Below are 26262 nucleotides of genomic sequence, written 5' to 3'. Positions count from 1 at the left end.
GGCAGGAGAGAAGACTCGATGGGATATGCGGATATGCTTAGGAAGCGGACTGAATGAGGAGAATTATCAATCAGATCACCTATCAAGATCTGTCTCGTACATGTATATGTATTATGTACTTAGTATCCATACTACATACATACTACTAGGCACTCTAGCCGCCTGACTGCACCGTTTGCCGTGGGTAGGAAGCAAGCCGATTGGGGTGAGCCAACCGCCTTGACTGGCTCAGTGACGCGGCAATTGGTCGCCATGTCAAACACGGTTCTATGGTTAGCTACTCTGGCTGAAACATGCATGGACAACATCGTTTGATCCGCTTGTCGACACGCACTCAGGTGATGAATAGATCTCAGGAGACTGCGTGGATGTGTGGAAGTGGTGGGAGTGGTGGAAGTGATGGATTTGGAGGTGTGTGTGTGTGTGTGTGTGTGACATCAAAGTGGAGGAAGACAAACAGAACAAAATTATTGTAGCATTCATTGCATACTCGGACTAACTGCGAACTGCCTTACCCTAACCACCCTGAACTAGTACTGTACCCCATTACCATCACATCACTCTTCCTTACCCCTCGTCCCGAGAATACTGATTCCTTACCAATTTGACCAACCTGGCGATGCTGCGCTCAACCGAAGGAAATCATCAAGAGTCAAACTGGGGCGGGCCCCGGGACTAGTGAGTAGTGTCGAGCCAGCCACATTGCCCGCTGGGATGCAAGGTGAAACATGATTTGACTCGCTAGTGTCAAATCGGTTAAAGCGCAATGATCTCATCGGCCGCAGGGGCAGGCCCGCCGGGGCGGGGAGGGGAGAGGGGGGCATGTGCAATGCATTGCACTAGCATTGGTCTGTTTTCTTTCTTTCTTTTTTTTTTCCTTTCTCCGTACTGCCAGTCTGGCACTGCTGCAATATTCGGAAGTCATGTACGGTACGGGCACCCTTCTCCAGCCGAATGAAATGGCGTGCTTGAGAGGACCTTGGGACCTTGGGTGTACTGTACCCGAGCACAGTATTGAATCAATTTTCTCAGCCAACCTTCAACTTTAAAACTGATTCCCCGGTCAACCTGCGGTTCGCCGATCACGGCAGCTTATTATTGACATGATCCTCCTGTTGGCTAACCTATGTGCGGCTCAATGAGCTCCCTCCATTGTTCCACGGGGCAGAGTTGTGGTGTGTTGATTCTCTTCCTATACAACGAGAAAAATAAAGGAGCAAAAAAAAGTTTTCCACAATCCACTCCCTCATTCACCGTCTCTTCGTATCCAAACTTCGGCTCACTCACCGGTAGTTCCCACCAGCAAAATCTAATAAATCGAAACACAATGGCCATGCCCGACAGCTCGGGCGCTCATCGAGGGCCGGGAAGGTCCCATGTACTCCGTAGAAGCTCAGACATGAGCTTGAATTTTCCCTCATTTTCCGCGTTCTTCCTCGGCTGCATCGGATTTAGGCAGAAGCATATACCACTGGACAAGGGACGGAAAGGCCGTCGTCCAATTCACGAAGACAAAAAAACCCAGAAAAAACAAACAAACAAATGAATAGCCGCCGCCGCTCCACAATCGCCAATCTGGTAAAGTCTCCACCGTACAAAGAGTCAAGCACTTGGATGGATCAATCCTATTCCTACCGTATCTTTGCTCCCTTCTTCCGACGTCCGGAGAAAAAAGTATGGGTCAATGGACGAATGACGCGTTACCGATTTGCATGTCATATTGTCAATCCGTGCCGACTGACATACACCACGGTTGTCGTCTCCGTTTGTGGTGGCAAGTTCTGCGATCTTGGATGGTTGTATAATTGGTGGACGCCGATGAGAAGCCCTAATGTGGCACACGGCGTCCCATGGCTATGCTTGATGGACGAGGCGTCTTCCCGGACGTCTGGAACTCAGCCACGACCGTTGCTGTCGCGTACAGTCTCAGTCCATAATCACAGACATTCATGACAGTTCTAGAAACTTGGCGGCGGGAAATCCTATTAACTGATGGTCATCATAGCCGACAATACCTACGGTAGCTCTCATGTCAGATACATGGATACACACGATTGAGCAGATCTTCGCCACTAGATCGGAAGCCAGGCTCACCAAAACCCCCGGTTTGAACGCAGACATCTTCGTCGGCCGGTGCTATATTTGGATCCGTGGACCAACGGATGGCGTCAACGTAAGCACAGCCATAGAATCGACTTCCCTCCAGTAGTGTGGCTACCACGTCAACACGATGATGATGATGATGATGATGATGATGATCCGTACATTCAGCGTCGTCGCAATGCATCAACGAACTGTAGTTACAGATGAGTAGCACTCGCACTTGAGGCTGCATCAGCCGGACCCCACTGTCGTCGATCATCTGGAGCGCAAAGACGCGCGCGCGCGCGTGCAGGCCGTCAGTCCGTCACGCACAGTCCATGAGGCATTGAGTCTAGTCCGAACTTCATAAGAAGCGGTCGGTCGGTCGGTCGTAGTTGATGCGCTGGGCGGGCCTGTGCGAGACATCTGCTGAGGGCTAACAGCGTGGACACGCAGCGAGCATTGGCCGTATTGGGTCGGCTATTTTGACCTTTCGAAAGATCAACACCTGACTGCCAGTGGCTTGACGATGTGCGGATGGATGGACAACTTCGTGTTATACTAAGAGTATACTACTCACCCAACAACCCCCGGACCTCAATTGGAACAAGACCCCCGAAAAGGAACCACCGCCCACCCCTATTGAGACGAAAATTGACCTTCCATATGATATCGAAAACTCATCAAAAACCCTCTCTACCCCTAGAGTTCAATAGCAAAGCACCACACAGCCAAGCCAAGCGCAAAAGCATCTAAGACAAGCCCCCTCCCGAGTCTCCGAGAGTCCCCCACCGTCGGCGTCGGCGCCCGCGCCCGCGCCCGCGCCCAGCGGAGCACACTGCCTGTCGTCTAACCCTTCACTTAATCCACTATAAACCACTGAAACCCTTCTCAGGAGACACTGTCCGAGCATCAGATCTGAGACAGGGGGAGGCTATACCTTCATGGCCAAACCACTCATTCGCATTCCGTCGAGTACGGCACAAATACAGCGGTCCTTTGCAGAAAGACATACGGAGTACATCGCTAATCAATCACTTATCGCTATCGATAACATGCAGTCTTAGTGCACTCCGTAGTAGTGTATCAGCTAGATTACAGTGCAGCCAGCATTCCTTCTAGAAAGAACCCCCGTGTGCATTCCACGCCAGCGGCCAGCCGGATGGTCGGCTACTTACCTGCCAGGAACGTAGGTTGACTTGGGTGTTGGTGGCGTTTCCCCCATCTCCAGTCTGCCCGATACCGCCAGCCGTCCAGTCCAGCACAGTACACTAACTACACTGCACTAGTCAATTTACCACATAACAACAAAAAATATCCCAAATTTTCCTTATTCACCATGAAAACGCAATTTCTGCCTCTCTCCCAGGCTCAGAGATAATAAGCGCTAACCAAGCTACAGTACTCATGAGGTGTTCAAAACCACCTTAATCCCTCGGCTCCAAGAAATCAATAAATAGGGGTTCACTACCGCCTTCGAAGAGAAAACGGGCGGCGGGCCCTGCCCCTATTACGGAGCAAGCAAGTAACTTAAGCAACCAACCCTTTTATCCTCAGCAGCATGTCATCAGCAGCAGCAGCAGCAGCAGCAGCAGCAGCAGCAGCAGCATCTCTCCACCTTTCTTCCTTCATTCATCTTCTTCCATGGTTACAAACGATCCATGGCCTGATAAGTTAACTCCCAGTAGATTCTGGCCGCTTTCTCAAATCTCTACCGTTACAGTAGACTACTTTAAGTCCTAATAGTACCTCCCCAAGTCGCTCACTCATACCGGTACATACATGGTCTAACTTACCTATGCGGTAGGGTGAATGACAACCAGTCAGACCCTGAACCAGGGGGTAACCAACCGTCCAACACAATTTACCTACAGACACCCGAAGACCCTGAAGCTAAGGTAGCTACTCGTAGCAGCTACGGTACTCCGTACCTAACTAGCTAAGCCCGCTAAGGCTAAGGCTTGAAGCCCCTGCTCCTGCTCCCCTTCCTTCCCTTCGGCTTGGCAAATAATGCCCCGTAGACTAACGAGACTAACGCCAAGAGCTGTTAATTAAACAGGGTCCCCCCCCCCCCCCCCGGGGCCCTTCAAATTTGGCTTCGTCGGGGGGTCCCTCGGGGGCCAGGAATCACAGATACACTACTTCGTACACTAACGCAGGAACTATCGGCGGACTACGGACTAGTTCTACTAAAGCCTGAAGGATGGATGGATCTTGACGCTACCGGCTACACAAGAGTGCGGCGCCTCGCCCGCCTCGGGAGGGTCGGAGATTAGGTGGGGGTCTGCATTGCTCTAGTTCAGTTTGCCATGACTACATTCGGAAGAAGGTCTGATTCCTCAGGGCTCAGCTTGGAGATGGGATTACCTCATAGGGGAGAGGACGGAATCGGATTTACTCCTAGCCAGGAATGTACAGGATCAGGCCCCTCGGGTCGAAGTCAAGAGAAGGTTAAGTAATCAGATAAATACTTTTTCAATCCATAGTTGGCTAAATCAATAATCAATAAAAACAATCAAGGGTTCCCAAGGTATCAAAGTCATCAATCATGAAGAAAACAGCAGACCTCACAAAAAAATATGGACAAGAAATCCATCACCACCAAAATGCTGATACATGATCAAGGCGTCCTGTTCATGCCGTCCTGACACCTGTACATGAAAAATAAAAAAGAATATGCAAGAAACGAAGAAATGTGCCCCATGTCCACCCTTTCTAGGTATAAATCCCATGTCCCATCCATCCCATATACACGACTGGAAAAGAAAAAAGCCCCGAATGTTAGTATCGTCTTCCTGTTTGCCCGTTTTTGTTTGCCCAATCCTTGTCCGTTGTCCTGTTCTTCCTTGACAAGAAAAGAAAGCCCGAAATGGAAGAATGCAAGTCGAAAAAAAAACCACCCAGCACCGTGAAATACACCAAAGAGAAAAGAAGAATGGGTAAAACAAGGGTTTGTTTTACATGAAAGCACAAGACGATTTTGCGTTCAGAAGAGAAGAAAGTGATCCAAAAGTTGATCACAGGCGGCTTGCTAGGATTCATCACTGCTTGGAGCGGCGATGCTAGAAAGACGCATGCAACAAGCCGACAAAGCTATTTGCTAAGGTTTCATTGAACCTTTACGCAGCAAGTCCGTTAAACTGCGCAGCAGCCTGGCTGGCTTCAATGCTGCGGAAGTTCAATCCCAGAGTGATCAGTTCCTGAAGGCTGGCATTGACCTTCTCGTGCATAGCAGAGTCCTGAGGCGTGATGTTGCTGATCTCCTCAAGCAACCGGGAGCGGCAGTTGTAGTAGTTCCTCTCCGCATTCTGAAGGCGCTGGTTGTGGTGAGCAGAGGTCTGCTGAGCAGCCTTCAAGGGGTTGGTCTGCGACTGGGTGGAGCGAGTGCGCTTCATGGTTGGGGCGGCAGTGACGCCGGTCACCCGACGCTTACGTCCAGTTTCCTTCTTCTTGTTGCTGGGTCCAGTAGTAGGAGAGGCGTCGGGGGAGCTGTGCCTCTCGGAGGTGTTGTAGTCGTGAACCCGTCTCATGTGATCAAAGAGGTTCCATCTGCGGGGGAATCCATAACCCGGAACGGAGCGGTCGCATCCGTCAAAGAGACACAGGTGAGGGTTGTCACCATGGCCGTGGAATCCGTGGGCTTCGCGCTCGTGGCGGAACAGGCAAGCATTGGACGAGAACTGCAGCTGGGCATCCATGCACGCAGGCATCTTGCAGCGGTAGGGCTTGAGGTGGGAGTCCAGGTATTTGCTAATTCTGGGTCAATATCATTCCTGCCACCAACAAGGACGGCGATACTCACTGGTAAGCACACTTCTGGGTAGTGGGAGGGTGGTTGCAAGGCTTGTCGGACTTGGCATACGGGCAGTAGTACTTTCCATCACTGAAGGTAGGCAGGGAGTAGTAAGGGTGATCCCGTGGGTTGCGCAGCTCGGCGCTTTCCTTGGATTTCTGTCGAAGAGTGTCCTTGACGGGCAACGGGGGGAAGAAGTCTGGATCCTGCTTCACCTGAGGTTGAGACGGTGAGGTCTGAATAGTAGGTCTACGAGCACTCTTGGTCGGTCTGATGGTTCTGTTGCATGTCAGTACACCCGTCAATATGTAAACTCAAAGGGGACTAACCGGTTGGGGTCCTGTTCACTCAGAGGAGGCGTGAGGGGGAACAGAGGGTCTCCGAGGTTGATTCCATGGCTTCCAACGGGCGTGGCAGTGATATCCTTGAGCATGGCATCTTCGTGGGTCATGAAAGTGGGGTATCCAGTGTGGCAAGAGGTAACAGAAACATCATTGCTTGCTTCAGTGAGAGGGGGAGAGACGGGGACGGGCTGGAACATAGTGGTATATTGGTCCATGGGAGATCCTTGGTAGTTCCTCGAGTCTGCGACAATGGAGTTCCATGCGTCGTTGGCAGCCAGGTGGCTGTCATCGGTGTGAGAGCTTTGGCCGACGGAAAGAGCATCGTCGGTTGAGCAGGACTGGGCACCATTTGATCCACAAACATCATTTTCAAAAGCAGAGAAGTCAACCAGGGATGAGTAGTGGTTGAACTCTTGTGCGTGGGTGAAGTCCATGTCATTCTGTTCGGACATATCCTGGATGCTTGAGAAATCGGACCCGGCGTGATGATACATTACATCATTGGGGCCAACAGTGGTTGGCAGAAGCTGTTGGGAGAATGAATACGACAACATCTGGACTTCGGGAGATTCAGGCTTGGACATGGCACCATTGTCAAGTGCATCCACATCGCTCAGAGCCCAACCCTTGAAGTCACTGGGAGTTCCATGGCTGTGGTGGGTACTTGAACACAAAGAGAAATTGTCCTGGCTCGAAAGTTCATCATCCTGGATTCCTCTGGAGGCCATGTTGGAGAGTCCTGGGATCATTTGTGATTGCCTTGACTGGGAAATGTGGTCCATGTGGTGCATAGATGACTGGGACAAAGACATGTTCTGTGGTTCAGACTTGATCTGAGGGGTCATTGTATGTTCCAGACTGGCTGGAAGGTTGGGGCAAGCACTAAAAAGCAACTTTGAGTCAGTACACCAACTTCGCTTGATACGAGAAGCAACAAAAGCAAAAATTCAATCGTGCATTGGGAATCCATGATGGACCAGGGCCTATGATCATGTTAGATTGAAGACTCGTAAATGTTAGGTGAAGATCTACCAACCAGGTGGGTGAGAGAAAGAATGAGATCCAGGTACTGAATGGGTCCATCTTGCGGTTGAAAGTCGGTTTGAAACGAGGCCGATGGTCAAAGGGGAGGTGAGTTGACCAGGTCGCGATATCCAAAAATGATTGGCCTAAGTGAAGTGATCGGAAGGTGAACGATGGGGCCATGAGTGCAAGGGTCGATGATCCATTTGAGTCCAATTACTACAAGGGTAGCAACAAACGGTACGGGACGAAGTGAAATCGAGGCTGAAGGATACGGTCCAATATTTGTTGTCTTATTGTCAATCCAGGTCAAAGCGTCAGTCCTGAGGCCATGCTATACATTGTGAATCCAAGTCGCGGCAATTCTTAATCCAGGAGAAGGAGGAATCCAAGTCTGGTACGGGTTCATGAAGCATCAAACAATTCCAAGACGGTCAAATCCAAGGGCAGCATTCCAACTTCCACACAGGCTTAGTGTGAAGAGATCCAGGGGTTCCAGGCAGAAGCAGAAAAGTGGTCCAGAAGTGTCGAGAAGAGTGTGCAACATTAAACAACACTCAAGAGTGTCCAGTCACACAGCGGCCGCTGTGTGACGCATGTTTATTCAAGCCACGGCAAGTGGATGAAGTTCGTTCTGTGACGAAACAGGCCAGATGGGTTTAAAAGTCCAGGAAGTCCAGTGGGCGATATGCGACGGGGCGAAAGTAGGCGAGACGGAGATCCAGAACGGGTCGAGAGGCAACAAGCGCATGGGGAGAAAAAAAAGCAAACAAGAAACAAAGAACGAGGGATCTACCTGTTATTCGTTGTGCTCAGACACAAGCCCGGGAGAGCAAAGAAAGCAAACAAAGCAAGCAGGTCCGATCCAGGATATGGACTGGGTTCCAGAAAGATAGATCAGGCTGGTATCAGGGCCAAGGAACTGATTCTGCGTTTTTTCCTTCAAGATCCACGGACTGGAACTTGTCTGACAAGAGAAAAGAGGCCTGGGAATCGAGTAAGATGTGGAAGAGAGGAAGCTAGCTGATTTGACTGTGACAAATCGAGCACAAGAGTGATGAAGTGGGGTGGTATCTCGAGAGTAGAAGTGGAAGAAGAGTTGGGTATCGCTGATGTTTGGGTATCTAGAGTGGGAATCTGTTGGGTTTCTTCTTCGAGTCTGGTGTGAGATAAATAGGAAAGGTCGAGAAGGATTCCATCTGGAGGGGCATCGAGGGCCTTTAAGAAGCGATGGGATCGCATCCTTTTTTTTCTCGCTCAGGAGACAGGGCGGGGGTCGTGTGTGTGAGAGGGGTGGGAAAAGGAGAAATTGCCGTCCAAGCGTGTGCCGGGCTTTGCATGCTCATGCAGCAGGCGGACTGCCTCATTCTTCCCAGAGTGGGAGAGCAACGGACGATGATTTGACCCTGCAAGACATGGCGGTGATTATGGTGCAGCGCCAGGTGGTGTTGTTCGCGCACTATCTACCAATGAATTAGTGGAGAAGCGGCTTGACGTGGCCGGGCGGGAGAAACGCGATGGATGAAAGTGGATGAGGATGAGTGAGAGTGGATGAGAGTGGATGAGAGTGGCCGAAGGTTGGATGGAAGTGGATGCGGATGAAGGGATAGTGGATGTATCATTTGGCACCGGCACCACCCGGGCAATTCCTTCCAAGGAGCGGTGAGGCGGCACAATGGGCGTGATTGGCATTTCGCCCCGTAGACTGAGCATGATGCAATGGCAGGCAATGGCAGGCAATGACCGTCGCGTGCAGAACTAACAAACTAACGCAGCGCCCCTGACCATCAATCAGAAGTAATCAGAAGCAATCAGGAGCAATCAGGAGCCGGTCAGAAGCCATCAAAAGCCCTCAGGTTCAGCCCCCGCCTGCCCTCGTGAAATTCACCAACTCTCGGCCTGCCATCGGCTGGCTGAGATAACAACACGTCAAGACCCCTCCTCCTCTCGGGGAACAGGGTTCTGAACTCTCCTCCTGCATCGCATGCAAGCAAACAGCGCTGTCACAGAACTCTCGGACTCACGGACAACTTCTCCCCCTTCACCCTTTCACCCCTTCACTCCGTCCACACCCCACCTTCCCAAAAGTACCTAGAGCTCCGACGATGAGGTGTTACGTTTCATCAGCATGAATAGGGACCTGCATGGATCTCGAGGATCTGGTTTCGAGGAGAATAGGAGGCAGAAATCGTCGCATCTGGCACCAGTCTCCAGATGCGCCGGGAGGTTGGGCAGCAATGTCATCATCTAATTACGGATAGTTTCGGGCAAGTGGGAACTAGACGGGATCTAGTGAAATGATTTTCATATTTTAATTGCTTGTCTTAGAATGAAATTAGATATTCAAGAAAAGAACCTGTTTCTGGAGTCCGCTGATTACGAATACCGAGGGAGAACTCCGGATCATGGATTCCTATTTACGGAGCGCTCAGGATCTGTGTCTGAAAACAGGCAATGTCAGCAATGGCCAGCAAATAGAATGGCGGGAAATGACAATGCAACAAGGCAGGCATGGATGTGTATCAGATAAAATTGAAAGATGGTATACGGTTTTCGTTCAGCGGTCCGAGACCTCAGGTGAACTATGCTTATTGGTAGGTTGTTCATCATCAAGGGCGCGAGGGCCCTCCAGCGAACATCCATGCGAAAGGAGGGGCAAGAGGAGAGAAAAAAGAAACAAATGGTCTGCTTACCTTCAGCTGATCTGTGAGCATGGTTGCCGATTTAGGCGACGGGGAAAAAGGGCAAGGACAGGACAGCCTGTTTCAGCATCCGACCTGACAGTTTCGTGGACCTGTCAACATAAAGACAGGAGGTCCAGATCTTGTCATGTCGGATGCAGACAGCACGACAAGGCGACAGCGCGACAGCGCGACATGCGCAGGTTGGCTGCTGAAACAACGCGAGGGTTGTCTGTTGTTTGAGAGGGAAAGGAAAAAATTTTTGGCGTGTGGGAAAGCGGCTTATGAACCAAGCGAGTATCACGTGGATTTGCGAGGTTTGCACTGAATCGTGGGGAAGTGCCAAAGTGGTCGGTCATGGGTTAGTCAGACAGTCAGACACTGAGTGGCTTTCCAGCTTCTATGGTTCGTTGTCCGGGCCGAGCCGGTTGGATCTTGTTTCCAAGTTGCGACTACGGCGGCAATACTAGTAATTCGAAGACCATTCCTCTTGAGGTAACGCTACATTTTAGCAGCTCGAGATTGGGATGCTCCGCGACATTGCCTTCAATTCTTCAATTCTTGGTGTTGCTGTCAATCGCGCTTGCACTTGAAATGACTCCGGAGTAGGGCACGGTCTATTCCATCGGGCTCTAATCGGAGCCAGCCCTCCCATTGAGAGATTCAATTGAATTGTCCCCGTCCGTGGTACGATACAATATATCCAGATGCTCAATGGCGTAGACACGGCGCATGTTCGTTGGCTCGATCTCACTACAGACGCAGCTGAAGCACAGCATCATCTGAGGACGTAGCGATCTCTTGCATATGACTTGAGAAATATATATTGACGCTGTGTGTCGGCCTTGCCTTGCAGTGCAGTGCATATTGGCCACAGAGTTGACTCGTTACATTGAGCACAACCTGCCTCTTCAGGCATCACATGACGGCGGTGGCTCGGCCACCACCATTCTACCATTGAGACCGCGGCCTATTGACATCACAGCACCTTGTCAACACTAACCCATTAGCTGACCTGCAAGAAGTCCATCAGCCATGAACTGGACCGGAGGACGTCTCCGACGTCATTCTGCTATTCACGCAAAGAGCAGGAAGCAGAAGTTCAAGAAGCAGAGCACAAACACAAACCCCATGGCTACGGGAGCTGCGCTTCTCGACCTACCAGCGGACTGTCCTCGGCAGGCGCCGGGGGAGGTGAGTATATCCCACCATCGGCACGAGGTCGTGCAGGACAGCTAATAATGAGATTGCACAAGCGTAGCAGGGAAGGTTCTCCAGCCTCCGTCACCGAGAGTCACCACAGACCCTCCAACGACAAGGAAGACTCGCAGCCCCGCCAGCGTCTGGACCGCCTCCGACGCGAGCTCCTGAAAAAGCCCGATTGGGCCGCCGTTGCCGCAGCACGGCCAATCCAGATCGCATTCCCCACTCCAGAGTCACAGGCAAGGTTTGGGAAGCGGAGAAAGATAACGGAGAGTGATCGGACGAGACTGGGCACTTCTGGCTCGCGCTCAGTCCATGTTGTACGGCATAGGAAGCGCAAGGGTTCTCCCATGGAGGCGGTGGACTTCTCACAGATGAGTCTGAGAATAAACGGCAAGCGAGTGGTGAAGAGAACCACGGACTCTGTACCGGATCAACCAGTCAATGTCTCTTCTCAGTCGATGCTGCTGGACAGCGACCGACCAGTCTCCGCCAATCAATGCGTGCGGGCGCATTTACCTCAGAGTTTCGATGGCAGTGATGTCTTCCAAGACAGCTCGCTTTTGCTTGGAAGTAGCAAGCCGTCGGTGATTGTACATCCAACATCATCGGTTCTTGACTATGAGTCGTATGCCCCAAATGCAGCAAGTGCCATATCAAACAGTGAACTGAAGCGATGCTTGGGACCACTCGAGGATTCTCAAAGCCTGAGACCATACTTGAGTGATGCTATTAGTCCTAGCCCGCAACCCCAGAAAGCCCCACGTATCATATCGAAGATTGTACTCGAGCAAGATCTACTTGAACAGAAGGACTTGCAACGATACTCGAGTCGGAGTACGAGTCCCAATCGGGAATTACTAGTCCGGCGACGGTTCACAATCGATGATCAGATTGACGCTGAACGAGAGGGTATGTTAACACTGCCGTGGACTCACAGAGGTGGAAGCATGCCTCAGGATCAGTACAACAAGGACAGATTGAACACCAGAGCCCGGTCACCGCTGTCGGTCGAGTCAGATGGGCGGAGACTGGACCATCTGTCAGCTACGACTCCGCCTCTCCATGAATATGCCTGGCTCCCAGGACCACGTCTCCGACTGGAGAAAGAAAGACACAAAACTGACACGACGAGTTCCAGATCACGAGCAAGACCTACCACAAGCTGCAGAAATGCAAGGCAGGATCCATCGCTGAAGGTATATGGGCAACCCGTGCCGCCCGAATGGGAGTCTCATTGCCGACCGACACAAGCTCCAGCATGGGGTTCAATGGATATGGCGAAAGGACTATTATCTTACAATCCACCCAGCGTCGGCACGCCACAGAAATCTTCAACATCGGAAGCTGCTCTAAGTCCGGGCCATTTTAGATTCACTAATCCCAGACTAGAACCCAAGCCTACCGTGGACTACCGAGAGTCTACCTTGCCCTGGAGAGCGACTGGCCCGACCACTCGACACAGACAACCAGTCCATACGTCTGGCTTCGTGCTTTGACGGATGAGGATGACGAAGGCCCTCAGTTGCTCGTTTCATCATTAGCAGTCCGTAGTCAGTAAACTGGAGATAGTGTGGATACATCCTAATCATAAATATCATCTAAAAGCAATGACGAAGCATACTTCAAAATCACCACAACGTATATACCTGCAGGCCAGCCCGGAGCATCGCAAATCTAGAACGCACCCTGCACAACCAACCCCGGCCTTCCCACACTCTTATCAGCATCCCGACCTCCCTCGACCTCAACCTCAACCGGCCCCAAGAACTCCCTGACCACCTCCTCAAACACCTCCTCCCCAATCTCCATATGCCTCCCAGGCACAGTCCGAAACACCAAGGCGCCCTTCTCATCCAACTCCCGCAACCCAATCCAATCCTCCTTGTAGATCTGCCTATCCCTCAACCCAACCACCACGCCATCAGCATCCACCCCGGCAAACCACGCAGACTCCTTCGGATGCACCACCCCATCCTCCTCAAACATAAGCATCACAAACTTTTCCAGCGTGCTCAAATTCTCCTTATACGTCTCATTCTTGACCTCGCGCTCATTATTCACATCCGCCAGGAAATTGCTGTGCTGGAGGTAGAGCTCCATCTCCGATTGCTGCTGCTGCTGCTGCTGCCGAGCAGCCCCAAGTTGCGCATCCCCATCCCCCTCCCCCTCCCCCTCAAACCCCTCATAACCCACTCCGCCCCCACCGCCAACCCCAGACCCCTTCCCAACACCCGCCTGCGGCCGAAAATACTGCCCCGGCACGAAACCCCCCTGCACAACCCCACTCCACCGCCCAGCATGCAGCAACGCCTCGGCGCCCAAACACACCAGATCCCCCCACCGACACGCCTGGAACTTGGTGATCCCGTTATGCTGGCTCCCGAAGGTGATGAGGGTGCGGACGGGCGGCGCGTTGCAGCGCTCGACGTAGGCGCGCAGGAACTGGCCGCCCTGGGAGAAGCCGATGGCGTTGACGGCGGGGGCGGTGGACAGGATCGGGTCCGCGGCGAGCTGGGCGCAGACGTCGGCGATCTGGGTCGTGAGATTGCCCAGGAAGGTGTTGCGGCGGTCGGTGGCGGCGTCGTCGCCCAGGTGGATGAGGTGCGTGTAGGTGCCTTCGTGGATTCGGGTGACCACCTCCGTCAGGGCGGTGAGGGAGGGGTTGGTGTAGGTGTCGCCGAGGCCGTGCCAGATGATGAGGGGGAGGGGGGTCAGGTCTTTTGGGGTGGTCCTGGGTTGAGGCGTTGGGGAGGTGAGGGCTTGGGGGAGGAGAAGGGGGAGGAGAGGGAGGAGGGTTGGCAGGAGATGCATTTTGGTGCTTCTTCCTTCTAGTCTTCAAAGATTGAGGGGAAGAGAACCAGATTGATGATGATGAGAGTGGAAGGAGGATACAGGGAAGGAAAGGAAGTTGCGGTGATTGCAGGTCGAGGTTGAGGTTGCGACGCGCTTCGCTTGGGCTTTTGACGTAAGGCGGTGGCTGGTCCCGCGGCGCTAATTTGGTTCCTGAGGAGAGAATCTGGGGAAAGTGGAGCCCATCCCTACTGTACTGGACGTTGTAGACTTACAGCATGCACAGTACTCTTATGACTACTCTCTGTATGTCAATAGGACAAAAGTTTACTCTGCGAGCCTGTGAGAATTCCCGCACACCTATACATTAAGTCTCTCTATCCAATGCACACGAATTAGTTCTTGTACTCAGTACAGCACTCCTCCCTCTATACATCAAATACAACATAGGAAAATATAACAATGAAAGTAACAGGTAGGATGGTATATTCAAGCCCCGCAATCATGAGACAAACAAAAATAAAAACGATTGACATGAAAAAACTAATACGGGGGACGTCCGATTCCTCCGCTGATGCCCCGTCGACCAAGACCTCCACGAGCCCTTGCACCTCCTGGCCTCAATTCAGCATGAGCGGGCGAGAGGAACCCCTCCAGAAGTTTGGTCACCTCGCGGCGCGGGTCGGAACTCGAAAGAGCGTCGCCGTCAGCAGCTTGTGCCGCCAGACCGGTGCTCGATCGACTCTTGTGCTTGCTGAGGCCTTTGCCATGGTGAGGCAAGGCGGGCGTAACGGCCTTCCCGTTCACAGCAGCTTGTCCACGCGGCCCGGGAGCAGTCGAGGGTCGGTCGGAAGCTAACGAACGTTGCGACTCGCTGGCGAGGTTTCCCGTAACGGTCAGAGAGGGCGGAATCGGAGGCACAGGAGGAATATCCTCGTGAGCCATATAGTACATCTGCGAGCCCGCAAAAGAAGATGTTGATGCTTTCGGAGTCACCGTGTCTCCGTCCTGGCCGTCGCGCGATTGATGGCGGATTGAGATGCCATCTGCGTCGAATTCCGACAAAGAATAGCCGCTGACCATGCTCTCACTGCTCGACGAGACAACGCTGCGGTTGGAGGTATCAAGTCGGCCTCTGAGGGGGCTGAGGCGCCGGAGCTTCTCCTGATCATTGATCGAAAGCACGCGTCTCAAATCATTGACATGCACCGGAGACTCCCGGCTGGAACTGTGAGCCCGGACCCGAGCAGATTCCGGAATGCTCATCCGACGAGAGTTGTGCAGACCAGCTGCAACTTGCTGGCCGGATTTGGGAGATGTGGTGGAGGGAGGGCTGCTCTCTGTCGGGTTCACGTTGAAATGATTGCGAATCGCCAGCGTTCCGGCTCTTGATCCATTCATAGACATGAATTCTGCCTTCTCTCGCTCGGCAGCGGCCAGGCACAGTTCGCGAGTCCAAGCCGATAACATTTGCTCGCGAGCTGTGGAAGAAAGGAGCTGTCTCTGTGGAATGCCCTGGAGACCCGACCCTTGTCCCAGCACTGGCAAAGTTGGGGCACGCCCTGGAGACGAAGGAGGGCTGCTGGCTGCATTCTGCACAGAGAAGTTGTACGAGTCCTCGATACAACGAACGAGCTCTTCCGCCTCACCGAAGGGTGTAAGCTGGTTGACATCCCCTGCGTAGTTAGCGGCATTGTTACTGCCTTGGAGGATAGTCTCCAGACTTGCTGGGGGTAGGCGAATGTGATCAAGCCAGAGACCAAGCTTCTGCCTCTTGACGATTTCGTTCTGTATATCCCTGCCCACTTTAGTGGTTTCCAAGTCGAACTTCTCCGACACCGCCCAAAGATATCCATACACCAGACTACCAATGTTCACCTTCGCAGTGACTGACTGCAGAGATTCGACAGTGCCCACATCTTCTTGGAGCTTCAAGGACATAGAAAGCCCGAAGCGAATGGCATTCACTCCCAAGTGATTGACAAGGCTTGCCAGCAGAAGGTGCAAAAGCCGCATCTCAGCAACCTGTGCAAAAGATTCAAACGCGATGTCATAAACGACCAAATGTAGCAGCCGGAGGAAATTGTGCTGGGCCACTAGAATGGACTTCTCCCTCTGATTCACACCCATAGAAGCGGTCCGTTTGCCGCTCTTCTCGATGTCAGACATCTCTCGTCTCAGATTGTGGGTCTTGCCGGACTTGTCGTTCACCAACAGATCTTGCTGATTGGTCTCCAACTTGAGCCAGGTCAGGAATGCGTCTGCGTACGCATAACGAACCTCGTTCTGGGACTCCTGTAACAGCCACTGCGTCCCCTCCCAGACATGAATGCCCACTTTGTTCCTCGTTTCGGCGCCAGCTGCGGCCGCAGCTTTCCGGGAATTCGCCACCAGTAAGATGTTCTTGATGGCCCGGAGAGCTGTGGTCTTAGCAAAACCAGATGCAAAGGCAACGTAGTTGCTGTCGCCCGAAACACTTGGCGCCTGAGAGCGCGCACCGGGAGAATCGATCTGAGATGAGTTTGGTGGCTGGTCATGAGAGATTACAGGTTTGACGCGAGTCAAGATGGCTCTGATCATGTCAACAACTTGATCGCCATAATATATGTGAGTGGCGAGGTCTCCGATGCACTTCTCAAGGAGAGAGAGCTGCTCCCTCCTTTTGCCGGACGGCTCCACCACCTTTTCCCCTCCGGGAGAAGACAGTAAGAACGACATATGCTGTAGAAGACCCAACAGGATATCAATAACACTCAAGCCAATCATGTTGACCGGGGATTTTAGCAACCAGTCAATCATGAAGATGACAACAAATGGTTCGTCCAAAGTCTCGTCGCTAAGTTTCATGTCCATTAAAATCTGCATCATAGTGACTGGGATAATGAACCGGACTTGAACAGGACACCACTTGGCTATGATTTCCACCAGCGAGGTAGCCCAGTTCTCCCTGGTGTCCAGTGCGAAGCTCGTGTTGCCAGTTGGGATCTTCCGAAGAATAAACTCCAGCGCAATTTGAGTAGTGACTCGAATCTGGCCGCGGCTGCTTCCACTAACAACAATGCGCTCGAGACAGCGAAGAGCGAGAAGCCGAACATCCAGCTCGGCCTTCTTGTCTGCGTCGGCTGCGGACTGCGATGCCAACACCGGATCACCATTGGCTGTGTCAACTGTCTGCACGGTCGCGGTGCTAACGCGCCGTTTGTGAGCGAGCTCGGTGTCTGCCTTTTCCGACTGCTCAAGCAGATGTTCGAGCGAGGTGACTAGATCCTCATCTCCTTTGCACAAATTCTGAAGTACGATCGGCAATGTAATTCTCAGCGAGTCACCGCCATCGGCCGCCAGGCCCGTCTCGGAGCCGACCACGCCCTTAATCGCGCGCAATCCCGCGTTCCTCCACCGTAAGGCCATGGGTAGGCTCGGGGCGAGGGCATTGGCCTGAGAGGATGGCTCGACCTCCGCAAAGCTCGCATACGTACGTACCACCTCGCGATACTGGGTTGCGAAATCGGGCTCCGCTGTCAGTGCTGCCACATCCTGATGGCTGCAGAAGGTTTCGAAGGTGGCGATAGAGTCCTCCACGATTGTGATATCACGAGAGCGGAGCACGGTTTCCAGGATTGTGAGGACGGATCGGGCGTAGATTGGGAGGTCGCGGGGGACTTTTTCGATAAGGGCCGTAAGGATCTGGAGCGTGACCTGCACATTGCTACACGAGATCAGTCTCTTCTTCAATACTGCTGCAGCAGACGTAACATCCACCAAGCACATGGTCACTCATTTTCGCTCGAACTTACCCTGTCTTGCGACGCCAAACATCGCGAGCGGCCCGTTTCTCCAGGAAAGCGCCAACCTTGGTCAGCTTGCTGCGGCGAGTGCTGGCATAGTAGAGCAGATACGACAGTTCACTGGGGTTGGGCTTGACCTCCTGCACCCCTTTCTGGTATTGCGGATAGCATTTCAGCACCAGGACCTGGTGTTTCGGCCGGCATGACTGGCGCACGCCCTCCATTGGTGTATATTCCGGCAATGGGTACCCGAATCGCGGTATATGAGGAATTCCAGGAAAGGAAGGGGGATGCGCAGATTCCGTCGCAGTATCGGGCGATAAACCACAGGAAAGGGAGGACTAGACAGACTAGCCAAGGTGTGCTTGTCTATGAATCGACCATCCAGGAGGTTTCGCGGAAAATTGGGTTAGTAAGAGCCTTGATCGGGTAACGGTCAACGTGGACCTTAGAAGGGCTGAGAGAGAAAGATCAGAAAAGAAGGGGATTACAAGCGGGGTAACGCCAACGAAATGAGTAAAAGCTAGAAGTACACAATGAACAGTGAGCAAGAGTGAGCAGCAGCCAAAACAAGGACCAGGGCTGAGTGGTTGGGCTGGCAGAAAAGCGAGGCAGAAGCGAGAGAATCCACCCCTCGGATGGACTGGGAAAGACGGCGATAAGTTCAAAGGTAGCCAAAGGTAGAGAGTAAATTACTAGTTGACGCGGCGGGCGGCGGGCGGCGGAGGTGATTGAATCCACTCCAGAGGTTCGGGAAAATCAGCCCCGTCCGCCGTGACTGTACGGAATACTGTACAGTACATTAATTATGCATGCATTGACTATCTCACAGCAAGATACGTCTTAGACTGAGTTATCATTGCAACTAATAGATGTTTTATTGACTGACTGTTTACAATACAGCTAACACGTGTGTGCATGTCATCGCATCGACCCGATCAATTAATTGGTGATGCTGTTCTTTTCGTTTCTTTCCCCCTGCAACCAAACCCCACGCCAACGTCATCGACTGCTTCCCAGGCACCGTTCCCCAGCCTCTGGTTCGAGCACGGGAAAGAGAGACTGTGAACTAACTTCACATAGTGTCATACGTACATCTCTCGATATGAGGGTATTCCCCTTCTGATCTATCTTCTCACGCGAAGAACAGCCCAGCGACATCGGCTAGCATGGAACCGAGCACGGCATTCCGGAGCAGATCTCGATCGTCCCAATTCTGAGACTTTCAAGTCTGGTCGCCGAAATGTGGAGTGCCTTTCCTGACTGGCCACTTTCTTCTTGACGGATAGCACCCCGGAAATCAATCAGGCTCACGAGCCAGCCAGAAAACCGCCATGGCTGTGCGACCGACCGTCTTGTACTATATGTACCTCGGTCACACATGACACCCCAGCACCCATGGTTCGCGATTCACCGTTGTGTGAACATACCGAGCGAGCGAGCCCCTTATATTCTTCCCAGGTTTCTCTCAAGAGTGGTACCTATCCCACACGAATCACCAGTAATCTCCTGTTATTCCTCGATCCTCATGCAGATGATTTCAGGGTACTAGTTGTGTCCCTTGCCAAGCCCCGCCCACAGAAACCTCAACTCCCCTTACCATCCTGCTGCTCTGACTGATCCTGCTGTTGCTCTTCGCCCTGAGGTTTGTCCCCTTCCACTACCTGCTCCTGCAGTCCATTGCTCGCCAACGCCTCGACAACATCCGGCCGGATCACATCCCGTCGGAAGTTCGCCTCCTGCAGCAGCCGCAGCGCCCGTAACGTAGCCCCCGGGTGTGTCAGGAACTGCGCATATTCCGGGGTCTTCCAGTAGGAGTAGAGGTAGGCCAGGTAGGCGGCGAACGCAGCGGCGTCGGGGTCGCGAGGGGTCGTGGTGTCTTTGGTGTCGGTCGCGTCCGTCTCGTCGGTGGACTGGCTGATCCCCAGGAGATTGGGGTAGTTGACGGCCAGATGGGAGAGGTAGTAAGGATTGGCGAGAGAGGAGACGAATTCGAGCTCGAGAGTGAAGCGTGGGTTGGTGAGGGTTGGGGGAGGCGGTTGTTGCGGGTTGGTTGGGTCGGTGGGTGGTTGTTGTGGCTGGGCCATGGTTATGCGTTGGAGGGATTGGGATGCGGCCCGCGTGTAGGGTGTAAGATTAGAAAGGTGTCACGGAGTTCAATGGTAGTGATCAGAGAGCGTAAGCTGGTCGACCGGATGGGTTGAGGGTGGAGGGGAGAAACTGTGCAATGCAAGCTTGATTCGGAGCTGGGGGGCGGCAGACGTTGGCGGCACGGGAAGGTAAAAAAGATGCCAAGCATCCATTGCTATACGCCAGACCCACTTTCCCCCACTCCAACCTGGACGAGCTGTCAATCTGATGTAGATTCAGGCACAGTCCAATCTACTCCAGGAGAAGTCGGCGTTTCCATCAATCTGGAGCATTGCTATGTGACTAGTCATTTCGGAAATCTCCGAAATGCAAAGGGTCGCTCCTGGAGATTTTATCTGATGCGAAAGATCTAGAGGCCCTGTCTGATACAGTTTGCCTTAACACGCGAGTATTAAACTACAGGTGGGCAAGTACCCAGATCAAGCCCACAGCTATGTCAACAGTGTCATAGAGATATATCAATCTAAGTCATTCTGAATTGCTCTGCACTCTGATCCACACATGCCACACATGCCATGTTCCAACTATTCATTAGCTTTTCGCCCCAGACCGGTGAAGCTCCACTAGATCTGAGTCACTACCATTACCTTCAAACCTATTTCATGACCGATACACGAATGAAGCTAAGGCCCGGCTGAGACAATGCTCAGACTGCACTGCTATTGATAGCAGACTGCACCAATTCCCCGCCCGAGTCTTCGTGTTTACTTCCCAACAGCCGTGATAAGAAGCTGGTCACCCACAGCCACTTTGACTCCCCTGGCCGTCCTTGACAGTCCTAGCAGACCGAGGGAAGGTTGGACGATCTTACACTGCCATGAGTGGCTAACCAGGATGGCTGAAGAGCTTGACTGGGCCCTCGAGCAAGGTGCCTGACAGAGGCCGTCAGGCTCTGGATTCATTGAGAGCTGTCTTCGAAGGCCACAAAGTCGTGGTCTTCGTGTGCATCTTCAATGTGTGCACGCGATGGCTATTGACGTAGATCAACTCACTACTGTACTCCACTCATATGACATGTCTACTAATGTCTACTAATGTCTACTAAGCCTCTGTGGCAGGCAAGTGACCATACCACAAGATGACAAACGGGTGTCCACCATTGATGCGACAGTCGACATCCCTGCTGTGCAAGGAAGTCACGATGAGTTGAAATGAAGTGAGTCTATCAATGCAGCAGCCAACTCACCCATAAAAATAGTGATCAACCGCATTGACTTATTAGTCGGTACGTGATGAGTTGCTATCAGAATCCGGCATCCCTGGTTGCTAAGCCCGGAAAGACAAGCATCAGAGTCCTCTTGAATCATCGCTTCTGTCTGCACCCGGTAAGCAGATTGTACGGATGAAAAGAACATCAGCGGCCTCACCACTCGGCCAAAAAAATGGTAATGTCTCATCATCTCATGACGCTGAGCATGATCTGTAAGCTTCTCTTCTAAAGTGCACATCCCGGACTCTAGGGGTGCTTCCAAGTTCCTCCAGCCTGATTTCACGCCTAGACCGAAAATACCCAGCGACCTCAGTCCTCCTGCATTCCTGCAGTCGAGGCAGCGACCAAGCAGCCCATGCATCTAGATGACACCTGAGCGCAAAGAGCTTGCTTGACAACCTCCTGACAACATAGCCCAGTTAAATTAAGCAAACACCATGTCGTTTTCCAACTCGACCGGCCGCTTATCTTCAGCCCTTCCTGCTCGTTCATTCCACTCACCAACTCGAGGTCCACCTTGATGTACACATTTTTATGATCCGTAGGACCTCAGCAGGAATACAAATCTGAAACGGTTTGCCCAACAAGATGCATCAAACAGCCGTTGCTTCCGTGTAGCACGAGTAGGCAACCGACCGTTCCGGTGCCCTTATCTTATTCCAGCCTTATCCGAATTGGGGCAAGTGAGAAAAAGCAAAAAATGACATCAGGAAAAATCCCCCAAGAAGACAACAGGAAAAAGCAAAGAAGGCATGCAAGTAAGCAAAGACATACGTTAGCAGCCACTAAGAATAGTGGAGCTGAAAGGAAACCCGGGGGATCTGGGCGAGGTGAGTGAGACCCATGACGATATGCTTCCCCCCCCCGGTTTAGTTACTCAGTACCGGTAGTTATGTGACGATGTCATGTCCCTGGAACTTGACAAGGGGGAAACGTCACCGGCACTGACAGTGAAGCATACCATCGGATGCGGACACATACTCACACAGAGTCTTTTTGATCTGGTCACAGTTGATCAGGGTGTCTCCCTCTCTGCAATCAAGGCTAAGACAAAGGGGGAATGAAAGCCACCGTGTGGGTGGCTGCAGTCCCTTCCCTTCCTTCTTGATGTGCAGTGCACGCAGTATAAGGTATCTTACCTGCCAAGGACTCAAGTGGAAGGACAGGAACACAGGAACATTCCGTGGCATGCGTGTATTGTGGGTGTGCGTGTGTGCCTGAACGCCCGGGGAGTTTTCTGCGCGGGAACACGCGTGTGATGAGCCGACCGACCCTGTTCCCGTCCGCGCGGTTCGTGCAGGGGGACGATCTGCTGGGTGACTTGGCAGACTCCAGAAAAAACCCACCTTTGGGGAAAGGGAAATTACCAACTATGTATGTAAGGTTGAGATGGGATGGAGGGGGATTTCGCCAAGGTGAGTCATTGAAGGGCCGACCCTGAAGAAGAGGTGCATTAGATGATCGCCCCTATGATGCGAAGAGGCGGAGAAGGAAGCGATGATGCGATGATGGATGATGGATGATGGAATATACTTTGTATTCGGTTGGTATTGTAGGCATTATTGATTAGGAAAGTGGTGGGCAATAGCCAGCCAGGGGTAAGATCATCATCAGCGTGTCTATCGCTCTGTCGATCCGGATTGATCGAGGGCAGACAGGCTGAAGGAAGGGCATAAAGAAGGGCCACATTCCCGAGGGAAGCGTTGACGCAATGGCCAATGCTATAGTATTCATAAGCAGGAGTAAGTTAGTCAATCGTAGTAGTAGTAGTAGTAGTAGTAGTAGTTGTGAAGAGCGAAGCTCCCACTAGTTGTTGGCTTGCAGGATCCGATGTGGCTCAAATTGATCTGGGGTCACTCACTCACTAATCAACCCGTGGAGAGCGAGAACGTTCTCCTTCAGTAAGTAGTTAGTTAGTGGTTAGCCCCTGAAGGGTGGAAGGAGAGAGAGACATTATCAAGATCAATCCATAATGATAAGACAGTGAGACACATACACAGTACACTGCATACATACTACATAGTTAGATAGTCATATTCAATATCTGAGAATCTTGCTTGTGTTCTACCCTCTCCCCTCCTCTCACTTGTTCTTATACTGAATGTACTCAGTACTGCACAGTAACCAAGCTGATTTACTATTGACATACTGAGTACTCCGTACACTACTACTAATTCTCGCCCCCCCTTTTTGCATGTCAAATTAAAATCCCCCAATAACCGAAGCCAAAAGCTTCTCGCCTTCACTCCACTTTTTTTTTTCTTTTCTTCCCCTCCTCCTCCGCCCCCTTTCAGTGGATGAACCGTGGTTTAATGCATCGGACCAAACTATAGTTAGCCGTGACTCTGGATATTTCCCCAGGGGCAGCAGCACCAGTAGCAAGTAACCAGACAGCACCATCATCCGAGTTGCTCACTCGAGTCACTCTAACTGTCTACCTATCCTGCTTCCCTTTCCCTTCCCTTCCTTCCCTTCCGTCCGCTTCCTTCTCTCCGTCTTTCCTTTCTTCTCCTTCTTCTCCCCAACTCTCTTTTTTTCTCTCCCTCTCTTCTCTTCTCTTCTCTTCTTCCTCATCTTTCTCTACCTTCTCTCCCTTTCTCACTTTACTCCCCCCTATATCCTCCTCTTCATCCCACCTGTTGTGACTCCTATTCCAACCCCTCCAGGCTCCTCTTAAAGCCCCCCCCACCTTATTCGGGAATTAAATAATTCCACAACTGGAACAATTTGACCACTTAAACGCACCTTCAACCACCAACCACCTCTCATCAGGCAGAAAGCAGCCACTGGCGAGAATCAGGGCCAATCACTTCTGCATTTTAAAAATAAAGAGATTAAGGATTCTCACATTCCTCTGTGCAAGGCCTCTTCTTCGGCCTCGACTTTGACTTGACGGACCGCCAGACGGACGGACACCCTACGTCTTGTGCTCCTTTTTTAATTCCCTCCTCCAATTATTCTCTCCTAAATCGTCGGCCGCGGCATCGCTGTTTCAGCAACGCCTAAGCTTACTCTAGTTTGGCGTTGGTCCTCGCATTCTCGACCCTCCCCTGATCATCCACCTCCATCCACTTACCTCCTTATCTTTGGATGTCTTTTTCCTCCATTCCCCAATCAACTTCCTTGACCGTTCCTGCTCTCGACCTCGCATTGCGTGGACTTTCGCAACCATGAATGCCTCCCAGTATTCCGCAACCTATTCCTACCCACCCGGCGTGACGCTGGGCCCGTCAGGTGCGTCATCTTGCTGATTTCCGGTTTCTTCTCCTCTGCCTCGTTGTGTCTCACACCTAAGTCGTCATCTCGCTGCCGTTTCACCTTCGGCGGGGCCCTTCCCCTGGGCCAGAATGTTGCTGTCTTGTCAAGAATGTGGTCTTATTTCAGACCGTGCTTCCCCCGGTCGCCCGTTCACTTTCTCTGATGCTAACTTTATTTCTGCCTCTTCGCAGCCCCCGTCGTCCAACACGCGCATGCGCCTTCCTTGGGCTCCAACAATCCCTTCAGAAACCGGGCGCTGTCTCCTTCTGCCAGTTCATTCTCTTCCGCCGGCCGACCTGAGCGACCGACCTCGACCAACCCTTTCGACGACCTCGATTCGCCACATTCTGCCCCTATTGGAGGAACCATGGTATCCCCGGTCGGAAGTCAAGATATGACTTCGAACACCCGCGACCTCTTTGTACGTCCTTCTCTGTTTCTTTACGGTGTCGCCGCAAAGACTAATCAGGAGTGCTTCGTTCAATAGGAAAACCTGTCTCTCAACCCTGCCACGCAACCTGCCGCGCAACCTGCCGGCTTCAGGCCCGCCCCGCCCCGTCCGGAGAAGCCTGCACCGAATGGATACTCCAGTGAACGAAGGGATCGCCCCGAGCGCCGCGCACGCGATCACCTAGATATTTTCGCTGACCCTCCGCGGAACGGGAGCGGTTCCCGGCCCAGCGGCCGCGACCGACCACGCCCCCGTCGCAACTCCGAGTCATCGATCATGGAGCGCCCGAAACACGTGGATACCGAGGAAGAAAGAAAGCGCCGGGAACGAAGACGGAGAGAGCGGGAGGCTCGCGGAAAGGAGGGTAAGGATGGCAAGCCTCGCTCGTCGTCCTCGAAGAAGAACAACTACCAACTCGATATTATCGACAAATTGGATGTGACTAGCATCTACGGAACAGGAAGTAAGTGATAGAACTGCTCAAATGATGATGTCATCACTAATCCCGTGCAGTGTTCCATCACGATGGACCGTTTGATGCTTGCAACCCGAATCGAAACCGTAAGGGCGTGCGCACAGCACCTATGCAGGCCTTCCCTAAGGACTCGGCTAACATGGCCTTGGGAGGCTCCGGACCGAACAACCTAGACATTGACCACAATTTGTTCCACGGAAGGACCGAGGAAGGCTTCAATGATTTTGCGGCCAGTGCGAGAAGCGAACCTCGCAGAGCTGACAACCCCCCCAACTTTGACCCTACTGCTCGCATTGAACCTGTCCACGGATCGGAGAGCATGGGACTGGGAACTAGTACGTTCTTGGAGGGGGCTCCAGTCAGCCAAGCGGAGCTTCAGCGCCGGGGAACTACTTCGGAAGGCTCAGGCGGCGGTATGAACGGCGGTGGTCTTCAGCGCAAGAAGAGTTTGGCACAAAGACTACGGGGCATTAACCGTGCTCCTAGTGGTCGCTCCCCGGAAGCCACGTACAGCCCGCCTGTCCCTGCCGGGCACATCGGTACTATCAAGGCCAACGAGAAGAACCCTTTCTTCCAAGATTACGACGATGCGTGGGAGAAGAAGGGCGCTCAGATCACTTCCTCTGAGGAGGCGCGGGACCCTGTGGGTGGACGGGCGCGTTCATCGAGCAGTCCCAAGCAGAACACGGGATTGGAGCGGAGATTTACCAACGAACGGTCTTACGGTGGTTATGACGAGAACAAGAATGCTGGTGGTGGTGGCAGTGGTGGCTTCATCAATCGCATGAAGAGTCTGCGGAAGCCCCGTCCCGAGCGGCGCGTCACCAACGACTGAGCAAGGAGGTGATCTTTTCATGTAACCCGGTTTCATCTTCTACTCTGTATGGCCGGAGTAATCATTTATCGGTGGACATCGCGCTGGCAGCACATCCATCCTCATATCCCCATATCCCCGTCAGGGCGCAGAGATTGCTTTCAACAGGAAATGACAGCATGAGAGCGTTGATGAAATG

General features: G+C 52.5%; 7 protein-coding genes across 7 annotated transcripts; 3 read left to right on the top strand and 4 right to left on the bottom strand.

Annotated features, from left to right (window-relative positions):
- Positions 1-5201: 5201 nt before the first annotated feature.
- Positions 5202-7064, bottom strand: BO72DRAFT_388493 (putative C2H2 finger domain protein; the record flags this gene model as incomplete). The annotated part of the gene is made up of 3 exons (XM_040941720.1): positions 5202-5832; positions 5885-6154; positions 6205-7064. 3 exons carry the CDS (start codon positions 7062-7064, stop codon positions 5202-5204), a joined length of 1761 nt encoding a protein of 586 aa, XP_040796823.1.
- Positions 7065-10809: 3745 nt separating this feature from the next.
- Positions 10810-11213, top strand: BO72DRAFT_452302 (uncharacterized protein). The gene has a single exon (XM_040945700.1). The coding sequence runs from the start codon at positions 10959-10961 to the stop codon at positions 11160-11162; it is 204 nt and encodes a 67-aa protein (XP_040796822.1). The 5' UTR covers positions 10810-10958; the 3' UTR covers positions 11163-11213.
- BO72DRAFT_257338 (uncharacterized protein) lies at positions 10977-12714 on the top strand. Its single transcript, XM_040940101.1, has one exon. The coding sequence runs from the start codon at positions 11165-11167 to the stop codon at positions 12623-12625; it is 1461 nt and encodes a 486-aa protein (XP_040796821.1). The 5' UTR covers positions 10977-11164; the 3' UTR covers positions 12626-12714.
- On the bottom strand, positions 12649-14015 carry BO72DRAFT_438765 (palmitoyl-protein thioesterase family protein). Its single transcript, XM_040943391.1, has 2 exons — positions 13359-14015; positions 12649-13238 (listed from the first exon to the last, which is right to left on the bottom strand). Exons 1-2 carry the CDS (start codon positions 13938-13940, stop codon positions 12804-12806), a joined length of 1017 nt encoding a protein of 338 aa, XP_040796820.1. The 5' UTR covers positions 13941-14015; the 3' UTR covers positions 12649-12803.
- A 253-nt stretch (positions 14016-14268) lies between these two features.
- BO72DRAFT_452301 (uncharacterized protein) lies at positions 14269-18388 on the bottom strand. The gene is made up of 2 exons (XM_040945699.1): positions 17714-18388; positions 14269-17625 (listed from the first exon to the last, which is right to left on the bottom strand). The coding sequence occupies exons 1-2, from the start codon at positions 17926-17928 to the stop codon at positions 14463-14465; spliced, it is 3378 nt and encodes a 1125-aa protein (XP_040796819.1). The 5' UTR covers positions 17929-18388; the 3' UTR covers positions 14269-14462.
- A 911-nt stretch (positions 18389-19299) lies between these two features.
- On the bottom strand, positions 19300-19749 carry BO72DRAFT_352544 (RNA polymerase II mediator complex subunit Soh1; the record flags this gene model as incomplete). Its single annotated transcript, XM_040940701.1, has 1 exon — positions 19300-19749. A coding segment is annotated over one exon (450 nt), but the record flags the coding sequence as incomplete, so codon positions are not given.
- Positions 19750-24464: 4715 nt separating this feature from the next.
- On the top strand, positions 24465-26154 carry BO72DRAFT_257282 (Pal1 family protein). Its single transcript, XM_040940100.1, has 3 exons — positions 24465-24744; positions 24811-25237; positions 25288-26154. The coding sequence occupies exons 1-3, from the start codon at positions 24691-24693 to the stop codon at positions 26082-26084; spliced, it is 1278 nt and encodes a 425-aa protein (XP_040796817.1). The 5' UTR covers positions 24465-24690; the 3' UTR covers positions 26085-26154.
- The last annotated feature ends 108 nt before the right edge of the window (positions 26155-26262 follow it).

The sequence above is a fragment of the Aspergillus fijiensis genome (genome assembly GCF_003184825.1).
Source record: "Aspergillus fijiensis CBS 313.89 unplaced genomic scaffold BO72scaffold_68, whole genome shotgun sequence".
Lineage (NCBI taxonomy): Eukaryota > Fungi > Ascomycota > Eurotiomycetes > Eurotiales > Aspergillaceae > Aspergillus > Aspergillus fijiensis.
The sequence above is the reverse complement of the archived record's forward strand: the minus strand, read 5'-3'. Positions and strand labels throughout refer to the sequence as shown.

What these genes read in the sequence shown, in the direction of transcription:
- BO72DRAFT_452301 (XM_040945699.1), bottom strand. Translation starts at nt 17,928, where the DNA reads ATGGAGGGCGTGCGCCAGTCATGCCGGCCGAAACACCAGGTCCTGGTG. An exon ending in GTTTGGCGTCGCAAGACAGG is followed by an intron (nt 17,626 to 17,713) that starts GTAAGTTCGAGC and finishes GATCTCGTGTAG; the next exon opens with CAATGTGCAGGTCACGCTCC.
- BO72DRAFT_257282 (XM_040940100.1), top strand. Translation starts at nt 24,691, where the DNA reads ATGGTATCCCCGGTCGGAAGTCAAGATATGACTTCGAACACCCGCGAC. An exon ending in CGAACACCCGCGACCTCTTT is followed by an intron (nt 24,745 to 24,810) that starts GTACGTCCTTCT and finishes TTCGTTCAATAG; the next exon opens with GAAAACCTGTCTCTCAACCC. An exon ending in TAGCATCTACGGAACAGGAA is followed by an intron (nt 25,238 to 25,287) that starts GTAAGTGATAGA and finishes AATCCCGTGCAG; the next exon opens with TGTTCCATCACGATGGACCG.
- BO72DRAFT_438765 (XM_040943391.1), bottom strand. Translation starts at nt 13,940, where the DNA reads ATGCATCTCCTGCCAACCCTCCTCCCTCTCCTCCCCCTTCTCCTCCCC. An exon ending in ATTTTCGGCCGCAGGCGGGT is followed by an intron (nt 13,239 to 13,358) that starts GTTGGGAAGGGG and finishes CAGCAGCAGCAG; the next exon opens with CAATCGGAGATGGAGCTCTA.
- BO72DRAFT_452302 (XM_040945700.1), top strand. Translation starts at nt 10,959, where the DNA reads ATGAACTGGACCGGAGGACGTCTCCGACGTCATTCTGCTATTCACGCA.
- BO72DRAFT_257338 (XM_040940101.1), top strand. Translation starts at nt 11,165, where the DNA reads ATGAGATTGCACAAGCGTAGCAGGGAAGGTTCTCCAGCCTCCGTCACC.